Source organism: Candoia aspera, chromosome 2, assembly GCF_035149785.1.
Source record: "Candoia aspera isolate rCanAsp1 chromosome 2, rCanAsp1.hap2, whole genome shotgun sequence".
NCBI lineage: Eukaryota > Metazoa > Chordata > Lepidosauria > Squamata > Boidae > Candoia > Candoia aspera.
This window is the reverse complement of record NC_086154.1, coordinates 111181956-111194936: the sequence shown is the minus strand read 5'-3', so window position 1 is coordinate 111194936 and position 12981 is coordinate 111181956. Positions and strand designations below refer to the sequence as shown.

The following is a 12981-nucleotide window of genomic DNA, read 5'->3' as shown; positions in this document are numbered from 1 at the left end:
ATGCTTTTGTGCTGCCAAACTCCTCCATATTGAGAATTCCCTACAGCCAGAGTAAAGACCAGTTTTACCCAGATGGGGCATATTTAAAATGCAACAAGTTATATCATTAAATATAATACCCAATTTACAACAAAGAGAGGGGTTTGCTGACTGGGGAATTCTGGGAGTTGAAGTCCATACATCTTAAAGTTGCCTAGTTTGAGAGACATGCTTCAGAATATTCTAAGGTGTTCTACAAGACCAAACACAACATTAAGTAACTCTGTAGTTGATATTAGAGTTCCTTAAAAGAAAGCAGCAACAACAACAAAAACCAGAAAGCTTCTGAGCATCTAGGAAGGAAAGGTAGCAGAGGTGAAACAAGTTCCATAAAAAGGTTCCCACAGAAGGATCAATACAGATGGATTTGTCCAACCATTTTAACAGTTCCATAGGGCAAACATATTCCTTATACGGTAGACTGTTGAAAGTACCCTCTAGCACAGCAGAGGGTAAGACATCAAATTGGGCCTCTAAAAATGATTTCTAATATTTGGGAAGTGCCAAGGTTTTAAAATAACAGGCTGGATGAATTGAATTCAGAAAGCTAGCGTGTTATGGACAGAGGTCATAGCTGTTACCCGTGCTTGCTAGGACTCACGAAATTCTAGCCCAACACACCTGGAAGTTGCCAGGTTTGATATTACTATCCTAGCCTATTCTTCTTAAGCAACAGTCTTAGGAGAGCTTTACTATATGATTATTTGGTCCAAAGTCAATTAATTAAGCCCAGAGTGTGAAGCTCATAGTTCTCCAAGACTACTTTTTTAGGCCCCAACCGATACAGCTGATTTACCTTTTGCACAATCTACCTAACCTGCTCTCTAACTGGAAGCAAGAGCCTTGTCCAGCCTTTTGCTCTCCAGATGCGCTAGCTTCAACTCTCATAAGCTCCAGTGATTGCCCTATTGACATGCAATTTGAAGTCAAAAACATATGGGGAGTACCAGTTAGGGCAAAGCTGCTGATGCAGCAGGGGACAATCATTTTCTTGAAGACCACCTGACTGCATCCATAGACCTAGGTGGAAATCACAGTGGCAGAGCTTATTGTAAAGAAGCTTGATTTTCTATGGCTTCTTCAGCTGTGTTTAATTAGGAAGCGACAGGAGAATGCACACGGCTAACAAGCTTCTTCTGATTTAAGGTCATACTGCCAAACAATACTTTGGTGAACTTGTGCTTCTGAAGGTCACAGAATCTGAAGTCAAATAGCAAGAAAGCAGCCAACTATGAATGAGGGATAAGAACATTGGGACCCTTTTCCCTTGTTTTTTTTAGAGAATGCATTCTTAAGACACCCATAGAATCTGATTTTCCAAACCAGAAAGCAAAACACAGCTCTTCGTAATTAGCCTGCCACATGTGAAGTCAGAGGCATGTTAACAATTCTTGTGGTAGGCACAAGAAGGACCTAGTCCATCTAAACCAAACTGGCTATTTTATATGCACACATAAAAATAGTACATGCATCTCAAGATATAACTTGGATGTTCTGTATCCAAGACAGCTTTGAAAAAGCTGCCCAAATACGTTAAGAAAATCAGGAAAAAAAATGCAAATTCTGAACAACACAAATTAGGAATGAATATTGGAAAACTTCACAGCACAAAGTAATTCAAATTCTTCAGGTGCTCAAATGCCTTTACAAGGATTAAACTCCAATAATAACTACTTTATTCGTATCTATCTACCTATCTACTCAGATTAAGGCAGGTTGAAAATTTTATTTATTTATTTTTCAAATTTCTATCACTGCCCATCTCTCCTGAAAAGGGGACTCTGGGCAGTTAGTGGAATGATTTAGCCTGACCAAATTTCAGAATTCTCATATGTAACAAAATGAACATTTCTAAGTTATTCCAAGTTGATGCTTCTAAATTCATGCTTCTAAGTTCATGCCCAAAGGATACTTTTTCCATAAACATTTACTAAAGAAATGAAACAAAAAAAGAGAGTAAAGGTATACATTATTACTATTTTTATCTGTTTCATTTCTTCAGTAAACTGAGCTGGCTATGCAGATCACTGCTGTGAATTTTTCAATGTACGATGAGAACTCTGAACATGAGTACATATATCCTGAGTGTGATGAAAGAAAAATGCCAAACTAACTGTAGTTTGAAAGCTTGGGGAAGAACAATAAACATGGTAATGTAGATAGAATAAGGCACGTTCTCTTAGCCAAGGCCTAGTATGAATTATATGCATTTAACTTTCCTCCTACTTGAGATAATTTATATTTCCAGTTCTAGCTTACTGTATTTCTACATGGTCAGTTGTAGGGCTGTTAGCTTCTATCCTGAAACTCAGGATAAGACACCCACCATGCAGGCCCTGCTCTCTCTCAGTAGTTCTGTGAGTGTCTAGATCTAGCAGCAGCTCACCTCCTGGGGGGAGATTATTTTTGTCATCCCCAGTGGAAACAACCAAGCCAAACATTTAAAGATAATCTTTGTATCCTACGTACAGTAATAACAAAAATAAGATCCAAATACAGACACAGCTCACAATACGGTACCATTGCAGAGCAACTCAGCTATTTTGAAATATAACCCAGTCCTGAAGTAGAGGAGGTTGCCAATTTTCCCAGACATTCCCCGTTTTTCCTGTACTGTACTTAATGATCATTTAACGCCACTTAACATGCTTTTATTCCCTCTGATTCAACACCATCACACATGCCACTCTTCCACATTTCATTTACCAACCACGTTTCAAATCCTCAGCTCTCTAGTTCCAAAAGAAATCTGGAGCTTCATACAGCCACTCTTCCCAAAGGAAAGCTGGACTTCAAATCCCATGTTCTTAATTGCAGAAAGATTCATAGGGAAACCTGCCAACGGCTCGGTAGATACTACTGCCTCTGGGTCTAGATCGCTACACCAAGTTTTCTCAGAGAGAGTACGAACAGCACCGTCTCTCATCTGTAAGACCAAGCCAGTGTCTCCCTTGCACTCATTCCAAGCTCCAATTACAGTAACTTCACAATAAGGCTCCGAGGTTTTGGGAGGCAGCTCCCAGTCGTCCTCCAGAGAAACACGCTACAGTATGCGAATCCGTTCACTGTATGACAGTCCTTGTTCTTTTTTCAAAGGCCAATTCCAAGATTCAGCCCCGCTTTTATCCCACGAATTATCCACTCCCAAAACTACGTTGATTCTCCCCCCCCCCGCACCGCCCCCGGGTCACAACTCAACCCTCCAGTCGGCCCCTGCTTTTCAGTCACTCTCCCAATTCCCAAGTACAATTCCCCGCGGCAAAGTACTCCGCTCCTCTCCATCACCTCCACCCCGCTCAGTTCTTCACGCACTAGCGACGCCTGACCCTAAGGCACCAACCACCCGCACGCCTCCAAGAGCGGACCGACGTCTTTCCACCCCGGAGAGCACCATTACCCTCCCGTCAGGGCTGACCCAATGCGCCGCCACTCGCTACCGTTCTCCCAGCCCCAAACCAGAAAGTCCGCCGGGCTGCTCTTGGCACTGATCCCGCACCGACCCTCCAGCGCCCACCCTCCCCGGCGCCAGCCTCCTCCTTTCCCCGCGGATAGCCTGCTCTCCCGCGCGATGCGATCCTCGCAGGTCCCCGCTTCTGCTTTCTGCCTTGCCCTTACCTCTCCCTGGTCGTCCTCCTCCAGGCTGCTGAAACTCCAGACCACCAGGCCCTGGATGAGCAGAATGGCCAGCGCCGTGGCGATCGCCAGCTTGTACCGGCGAACCAGCTTCTGCACTCGGACACTCGCCACCATCTTCATTCCAGGCGGCGGGGAAGGGGGAGGGCGTGGGAGGAGAGCGAGGACAGCGAAGGGAAGAGGGCGGCAGAGTTGAGAACCCTGCAGACCGCGAGCGCGAGCACGCACGACGCGGACACTCGCACGCGGGAAAGGGGAGGGGCCGGCTCTCGCAAGCCGCTCGCTGCGAGCAGTTGTGAGGAGGCGCGGCAGAGATTTCCCTGAGCTTTGTGAATCCCAGGATGGATGGGCGGGCGGGGGGAGAAACGGGGTCCTCTGCATCCTGGAGAAGAAAAGAATTCACTGCTTGAACGCCTAACAAGCCTCCCCCCGTCCTTGCCAAAAGGGCTCTTCGGATACTGACAGTGCTCGAATGAGGGGAGCCCTCGCCCTTCTCTCCTTTCAAGAGCAAACGCGCTCGCGCCGGAGAACGTCCATTCGCCCGGGGAATTCGCCGGCGCTACAGGCCGGCCGTAGCTCGCCCACATCCCACAGGAGCCCTTTCTGTTCGAGAGGTGGGTATGCGGGAGGGATTCAGAGGGAAGCGGCGACGGGGACAAAATTGGAGACAGGATGAAAACTAGGAAACGGGCATTGTAGGGGTAGCCAATAACTTTTGCCCCTGCTCGTCCGGAGAGACGAGCAGGGGCCTTTTCGGGACGGCTGAGGGGGAGATCAGATGGGTGACCTTGGCGGGAACTCTTTCACAGGTTAATCTACACGAATGGGACAGCTCAACACATGCCATTCTGAGATCTTCTGAAGAAAAAGAACATTGAAAATATGATAAAGAATATTAAAGGAAGGGAGCAGTTCCTAAAGAGACATGCACTTTTTTTTTTTTTAGTTGTGCAGCCGTTTTGACCATTATATTCTCCTTTTTTTGTTTTGGAAATATGAATCCCAAACTGCTCACATACACACTATGTGAGTATGTGCAAGTGTTCTGATGTTATTCACATATGGACTTGTTAGCTAGGGGCAATGTTTGTGAAAATGTCAGTATGGTGTGAAACAGGGATCCACTGCTGCAAGATATTTGGTATTCTCTGTCATTGTGACAACCCTGTTCAGCTTTGTATTCCACAGTTGCAAGGTAGGTTTATCCACCTTCTCCTAGCAATTTATTTTTGATGGATGTATAAAAGAACACATTGAACCAGGACTGAAAATTCTAGGTTTAAATATCTACTCAGACAAGAATCTCCCTGGGTAACTTTGGATCATCATCAGTGCGAGTAAGTGTGGGGATTTCTCCCTGTTCCAGTTCCTGGAAGTTTGGCATTCAGACAAATCAGCCATCAACAGACACATAGAGATAAACAACATTTACATACCATTCAAGAGACAGTAAGAAAGCTAAGAAGGAAACAAAAAGACCAGAACACCTCTTCTCCAGCAGCCAACACCCAGTTAAGCAGGCATTGACACCAGGCAAACAATTAAGCAGAAAGCAATACCCCAATCAAGGAACTACCAAGGAGAAAGCCACAACCCACCAACACTGGCAGGGCAAGCTATTGTATGATAAACAGGCAGCAAACCCCACACTCACTAGCATTGATGATATCACTAAGTTGGGTAATGAAATGTCTGCAAGCAAACCACCAAGTTCAGAGAGCACCAAGGACTTCACAATTGAACCCTGAACTACATATATTCCCTTCTATTGGAAGTTTGGATCAGTCATTCAGTCCTACCTGCAGCTCACAAAATCATGTGCCTTTTAAAAAATATCTTGGAAAAAGTGCTACCAGGTTTCTTTTGATTTTTGCCACCATAGATTTGACACAGCTCTCCTCCTACAGGGTCAATCTATTGTAATGTAATTGTGAAAAAAAAAGTGGAAGGATGAGGTTGGAGACAGGACAAAGAGCATGTCAACTGCCTTGCATCCTGGAGGAAAGGCAGGATTCAAATCAGGAGTGGTCAAGGCCCACACCAGGCTTTGTGTGTCTGGTGAAGGGCCTTATTCCAAGAATGAGGGGGACCAGGGCCCTTGGGGAAAGAGTTTAGAAGTTTCACAGGGTTAAATTGGTGCATTAATCAATGGCAAGGGTTAAGACCCTTGTCTTGCCCTGTGAAATTTCCCCAAATTCCAGAATTACTATGGGGCCACAAAAGGAATGCTGGCAGGCCACATTTTTGCACTTCTTTTCTAATTATGTCATAAATAACTTCTTATCTCCGTATTGATTTTTATTTGATTGTTATCTGTGAACCTTCTCCATCCAATTCTTTTCCCTCCAAGCATTTTATTGAATCTTCAGCATGTATTACCTCCATAATCTAACAGTTGTGCTTGTCTATTACAATCTTTAGGTTTAAGTACTTGTTTCTAGGCATTAAAGTGCTTTCGGAGAAGGTCTTCCACTGCCTCAAAGTTCACAAGAAGATGTGCTAAATAATAAAGATGATGTCTCAATGTTTATCCCACAGCTGTTTCTTTCCCCATTATTTCCTTATCCCACCCCCATCTGGTAAGGAAGAAAAGATTGAATTGTTACAATTTGGGGGTTGGGGCCAACCTCACCTCAGTGGGAATGATGTCCCAGAGGGCAACTGCTACTGCAGAAAAGGCTCTCCTCCTGGGTCCAGCCAAATGAAGCTCCTTGGCTGATGGGACCCACAACATGCCCCTCCTGCCGGACCTGATGGGATCCTACCTCTGTTGTCTTTGTTTCTAGTCACTGACTGTAGCTTGACTTTCCTCCAAGATACCAGGTAACAAGGAAGCTTCTAACAGATTTTATGCATGTTGAGGCTGCCTTTGGACTACTGTATGTCTGAATAAGAGGGAAACTACTACTTTAATGCTGGTACACCTAAGGATGACTTGAGACTGTCTTACCCATTGGGCTGGGGTGAAGATGAAGGCAACATCAGGTGGCCATGGTAGAAAAACAATGTTGCCAGGGAATGCTTGTGCCATGGTTAGGTGTGAATGAGGAAGGGCGCTCTCTGTATTGTTTGAACATTTCTTATTTGAAAGGTAGCACACATGTTTATATTATAACTGCGCATTATTGTGTAATGATCTAGGTCTTAATCCTCTGCAGTTTCTTTTTTCTAAAGTCAAATGATTAATACCTGATCGTACAGATATTGATGTGGCTTCCTCTACTATGTACTGAGTTTATTTATCATGCAAAGATGTTTGCTAGAACTTCATGATATATATGCGACAGAAGCATAACTTACACCAAACATCCTTAACCAGTTTAAGGGTCAAGCCAATTTTATTAGAACTCTTTTTTTTTTTTAACATACATACCCATCATGTTATTCCCTTTTGGAGTAAGCAGTGCTGTAGAGAGAACAGAAAAGGAGTAAGAAATACATAAAAAAAATATGGAGGAAATAAGGAAAAGAAAACATAGCTTACACTAGTTTGCATGAACACCATTCACTATGTGTAAAGGTTGCCTATTCTAAAACACCATCAGACTCATGAGCAGGAATTCAAAGATATCTGATTTATTAAAGAATAGTATGCAGGATCACAGAGAAAGCTGAGAATGATGAAAGTGCGCCAAATTCAAACTAAAACCCCTCGGTGCAAATGAAACCTCCCCCCGTAGAATCTTCTCAAGTTCACAATCCCAGGTGCTCCTAATGCATCAGTGCCATGGCATGTGAAACGTTACGATGTATAAACTACATTGAATCAGTGAACATGACACTATGCCTCTCTGTACCATTCTGTTCTTGCAAGCCATGTTTGCTTCCACCAATTCATACATTACAATTTTTTTCAGACGTCTCATCTCTCTTTCTGTCAGCCCTTTCAGATAAGCCAGGTTGAGAAACAGTCACTGCAGGGATTCCAGCAATGCTACTCGATTGTCGTAGGATATATTAATAGAATCTTGAAAGCCTGTCCAAGTTTCTATCTGTCCCATCTTATACCAAACAAAGTCAAGATGAGGTGGTTTTGAGTTTCTCACATTTTCTTCTGTCTCTGAATTGTGTTATCTCTTGTCCAAGTCCCTCCTTAAAGGCTCACTCCTTCCTCCGCTCTCAAACTTTCCCCAAGGTGAGTACTTAACCTAGCAACACAGAGGAAAACAAATCTAACATAAATTCCTTGCCTGGTTATCTATTTCTTCAAATACAATGCTACCATCTGGTCTTCTGTTTTAGTTTTTCTGGACTTCCTGCTTTTTGGAGACTCCAATAAATTAATTTTGGGGCTCCCAGAAAGAACGATGTTAGTCCTCTGCTTTTCTCAGCCTGGTTCTCACTCTCCTTTTAAAAGGACCAAAGCTGTTGTATATCTACCAGAAGGAGAAGAGGGAGTATCTGCCTTTGTGTACATATATCTAGGGTGGGCGGGGTGCTGTTTTATAGTGGTTCTCCTTGAAGGGGTAGTAGGTGGTAGGAGTGGAGGGATCTTCCTGCAGTCCTCTACTTTGTGGTGTGTTTTGTGGAGCTCTCCCCAATTTTTTTTCAACATCTACATGAAACCTCTGAAGGCAGTCCTTCGTTGGTATGGAGTTTGGTATCATTCATGCTATACATCTATACATCTCAGCTATATTTATTTATTTATTATTCAAATTTAATTACTGCCCATCTCCCCAAAAGAGGGACTCTGGGCAGTTTACAGTAAAATCAAACTCCAATCAGAAATGTTAAAATCTCATAAAACCGGACCCATTACAATTATTATAAAATGCAATAAATAAATGTAAAATCTGAGAGGGTGTAAAATTCCAAGCTGGTGGGAGGGCCTCTAGGGTGCAAGCCACCCCCAAGAATGGTTGCCCACTTTCCTGCCCCAGGCGAGATGGCAGAACCAAGTCTTCAGGGCCTTCTGGAAGGTCAGGAGTGAAGGGGCCTGCCTCACCTCTGGGGGCAAGATGTTCCAAAGGGTGGGGGCCACTACAGAGAAGGCTCGTTTCCTGGACCCCGCCAGATGAAATTATCTTACAGACGGGGTCTGTAACATGCCCTCTCTGGATGATCGGGTGGGGCGGGCTGATGTAATGTGGATGAGATGGTCCCTCAGGTAACCTGGCCCCATGCCATGTAGGGCTTTAAAGGTGATAACCAACACCTTGAATCGGACCTGGAAGCAAACTGGCACCCAGTGCAACTCACGCAGCAAAGGTGTTATATGTGCTGACCTAGGGGCACCAAAAATGGCCCGTGTGGCTGCATTCTGGACCAGCTGAAGCTTCTAGATACTCTTCAAGGGTAGCCCCATTTAGAGCACATTGCAGTAGTCTATATGGGAGATGACCAGGGCATGAGTGACTGTTTGGAGGGCTTCCTGTTCCAGGAACGGGCAGGAGTCGTGAGTCCAGGAGAACCCGCAGATTACGCACTGAGTCTGTCTGGGGCAGTGCGACCCCATCCAGAACTAAAGATGACAATTTCCCGGAAGGTGAGGCGCCATCAATCCACAGCCACTCTGTCTTACCAGGGTTCAGCTGAAGCCTGTTGTTCCCCATCCAGGCCCCCACAGTCCCCAGGCACTGAGAAAGGGCAGTCACTGCATCACTTACTTCACCTGGGATGGAGATGTATAATTGGGTATCATTGGCATACTGATGATACCTCATCCCGTGGTGACGGATGATCTCACCCAGTGGTTTCATGTAGATGTTAAATAAGAGAGGGGAGAGAACTGAATCCTGCAGCACCCCACAGTAGAGGGGTTGAGGGTTGGATCTCTCCTCTCCTATCACCACTGATTGGGATCAGCCCTGGAGGAAGGAGGTGAACCAGCGCAGAACTACGCCGCCCACCCCGAAATCCCTGAGCCATCCCAAAAGGATACCATGGTCGATGGTATCGAAAGCCGCTGAGAGGTCAAGGAGAGCAAGGATGGATGCACTGCCTCCATCCTGCTCCCACCAGAGATCATCGATAAGTGCGACCAATGCAGCTTCTGTCCCATATCCTGGCCTGAAACCTGACTGAAAGGGGTCCAGATAATCCGTTTCATCCAGAATCCTCTGGAGTTGCAACGCCACTACCTTCTCAACCACCTTCCCCAAAAAGGGGGGGTGGGAGACTGGACGAAAATTGTCCAGCACAGTTGGATCCAGTGATGGCTTCTTGAGGAGGGGGTGCACCAGTGCCTCCTTAAAGGCCACCGGGAACACTCCCTCACTCAAGGATGTATTTACCATTGCTTGGACCCAACCACATGTCACCTCTCAAGCTGCCTTCACCAGCCAGGAGGGGCATGGATCTAACTGACAGGTGGTGTCATTCACAATCTGGAGGATCCTGTCCACTTTCTCAGGTCCAACAGGATCAATATATCCATATATCCATATATCTCATGCAGTAGAACTGCTGACCTTATGGCTCGAGGCTCTCAGTGTCTGGATGGGGAGGAATAGACTCCAACTGAATTATTCAAAGATGGAGTGGATTTGGATTTGTGAGCCTGATGATTCCAGGGAAACACCTTTGTCTCTGAATGAGGTTGTACTCCCCTAGTTGGAGATGGTTCACAAGTTGGGAGTTCTCTTAGACTCGCAGCTCCAGCTTGAAGAACAGATGGCAGCTAGGGTAAGGAGGGCTTTTGCATAGTTACTTCTGGTCACTCATGCCTTACCCACCTTCTTGTTGGATTACTATAATGTGCTCTACTTTGGGCTACCCTTGAAGAACATCTGGAAGCTACAGCTGACACAGAATGTGGCAGTCCTAGCAGAGAAGGGCACGCCTGATATATTTGGTTGACCCCTCTGCTTTGGGAGCACCATTCATTGTCAATGGGCCTCTTGGTGAGATTTAAGGTGCTGGTTATCACCTCTAATGCCCTACATGGCTCTATTCCTGGTTATCTGAAGGACCACCTCCCCTGACATTCATCTATCCATTCAACCAGATCTCACAGGGCTAACTATCTCTTACCTAGTTAGGGCTCACTCTCACAGGGCTAATTAGATGGGATTGTTATCTGACAGAGCCTCAGAAGCAGACTTTTTTCCATCACCACCCCATCCCTGCCAGTAGAGCTTCAGTCCTCTTCATCCTTTCTGTGCTTTAAGAAACTTTTAAAAACTTTCCTTTTCCAGTTGGCGTAGGAGGATAATGTTTTATAATATGCGGATTAATGGTTTTTTATATGGATTTTTTTCTGTTGCTATTTATATTTAGTTTTTTTAAAATTGTTCACTGTTAGCTGACCCATACAAGCATAATAAATAAAGTAAGCTGGTTAGTTACAGGAAAGGAAAGGAAAAGGATCTGAAATCCAAAACGTTCTGCTCACAAGATCACCAGAGCCTCATGGCTTCTTCTATTTGGCTACCAAATGAGATCCTAGGGCTTTTGCACTGTCTGCTTGCTGTGACAGACTTCTCTATTCTTACAATCTTCTGGTTTTGCTATATCCTTGGACAAAGATAGTTGTCAGAACCAAGCCTGCCTCTGACTCGGAAAGCAAACTACTTCTGAGTCAGAGGAGGAATTGGAAACTTACCAGGCTGAAACCGGGAAAACAGAACTCCAGGATGAGTCAGCAGCACAGGAAGAGCCCAAAGCGCTGATTGGCCAAGATTTGGGGGAGGATTTGAATCCTCCAATCAGCGCGCGCCAACGATGGGCTGAAAAGTACGCAAAGGAAAAGGCAGCCCGATTGGCTGCAGGAGGGTCCAAGCATGCCAAGGATCGGGATAAAAGGCAGCTGCGCGAAGAGCGAGCCTCCAGCGTCCATGGAAGAGTCCTTACCTGTACTGGAGACAGCGTCTGTTGCTGAGGGGGAATCAGCGCCACTCTGAAGAGGACGTGAATCCTGCTTTTGCTGACATCAAGGATCCTTTGCTCGCCGAGCCCAGCAGTCTCGGTTTTGCTTCCAGTCTTGAAACTCCGTGATCTTCCAAGTGGCTTCTTTGTACCTGGAAACTCCAGCACTGCTGCGTACCTTCAGTTTTGGCCAACCGTGCTTTGTGTACTCAGCCGTGTTCAGGCATTCCACCTGTCTTGTTCAGGATCTGGTATCCAGCCCAGTCCAGGGCTTCCAGCCAAGTCCAGCCTTGTTTCAAATTCCAAGCCTTGCTTCAAGTCTCCAGTCCAGAGAATCCAGCCTAGTTCAGGGTTTCCAGCTGAGTCCAGCCTTGTTCTGAGTTCTCACCCTTGCTTCAAGTCTCCAGTCCAGAGAATCCAGCCTAGTCTGGGGTTTCCAGCCGAGTCCAGCCTTGTCCCTAGTTTCCAGACTTGTTCCAAGTCTCCACTCCAGAGAATTCAGCCTAGTCCAGGGCTCCCAACAAAGTCTAGCCTTGCTTCGAGTTCCAGTCTTGCTTCAAGTCTTCATCCCAGTCCAGAGTTTCTAGTCATGTCCAGCCTTGTTCCAGTTCCTAGTCCTGCATCAAGGTTCCAGTTGCTGCTTCCAGTCCAACGCAAGTTTCCAGCTACCCAGTGATCCAGGGCCAGAGCAGTTCCAGTATCGTTCCAGTTCGAGACCTGTTGCCTTTGATTGCATCAGCACCTTGCGTTCTAGCCTCATCCAGCCTCCAGTTCCAGTTAGAAGTTCTGTCCGCTGCCTTGTTGTGTTCCAGTTGGGCTCGTTGAACCCAAGTCTTCATTTACCAAGGACTTATTTATTATAAATAGTTATTAATAAAGAGTATTTTTGATATTACTCTGCCTGGTTGCATAGTCTGAACAGGACAATAGTTGTAGGTGCAAATCTTCCTTGGACCTCTTTTGTTCCACCACTCCTTCTAAGAACATCCCTGAAGGAACTGTTACTTTTCTCTGACAAAGTTAAGCTGGATGCCTTCTTGATTTTCAAGTCATTGTGGCAGCACTGCTGAAGGAAACTGGTTTGTCTGCCACAGATTCAAGTGGAAGCAACTCTCAGAAATAGCTGCTGAACAAACTACAGTTATAAGATGCAGTTTGGTATCAGGTGGTATATATCACTTGATGTTGGATACTGATGGTGGCCTAATCAAGCTGTCAATGCATGTTTGAAGTTTATCACTTCAGATGCCAGGTAGAGACTCACATTATTGAATTGCTCCTCTATACTGACCAACCAACTGCAGTCCCCTCCCCAAGAAATCATGTGCACAAATGGGTACATGCAGGGAGAAGGTTAGAACTTTCCTATCAAGTTTCACAGAACTGCAGCCTTTCCTTAATGGAAGAGCATTCAATCACATCAGCCTTTTCCTGTAGATTAAAGGTATCTGTTACAGACACAAGCTCCCCATGTCATGAGAATGGACTATAGACATTTGG

The 12981-nt window shown here is 45.4% G+C and overlaps 1 protein-coding gene and 1 long non-coding RNA gene across 3 annotated transcripts in view; both read right to left on the bottom strand.

Moving 5' to 3' along the window:
- XYLT2 (xylosyltransferase 2) overlaps positions 1 to 3881 on the bottom strand; it is a 35290-nt gene extending 31409 nt beyond the window's left edge. The window contains exon 1 of the mRNA XM_063293208.1: positions 3655 to 3881. Coding sequence (XP_063149278.1) covers positions 3655 to 3795 — 141 coding nt within the window. The 5' untranslated portion in view covers positions 3796 to 3881. The remainder of the gene's footprint in view (positions 1 to 3654) is intronic.
- LOC134490307 (uncharacterized) overlaps positions 1 to 12731 on the bottom strand; it is a 105966-nt gene extending 93235 nt beyond the window's left edge. For both annotated transcript variants that reach the window (XR_010067197.1, XR_010067196.1), the window contains exon 1: positions 12722 to 12731. This is a non-coding gene — a long non-coding RNA (uncharacterized LOC134490307). The remainder of the gene's footprint in view (positions 1 to 12721) is intronic.
- Between the last annotated feature and the right edge of the window lie 250 nt (positions 12732 to 12981).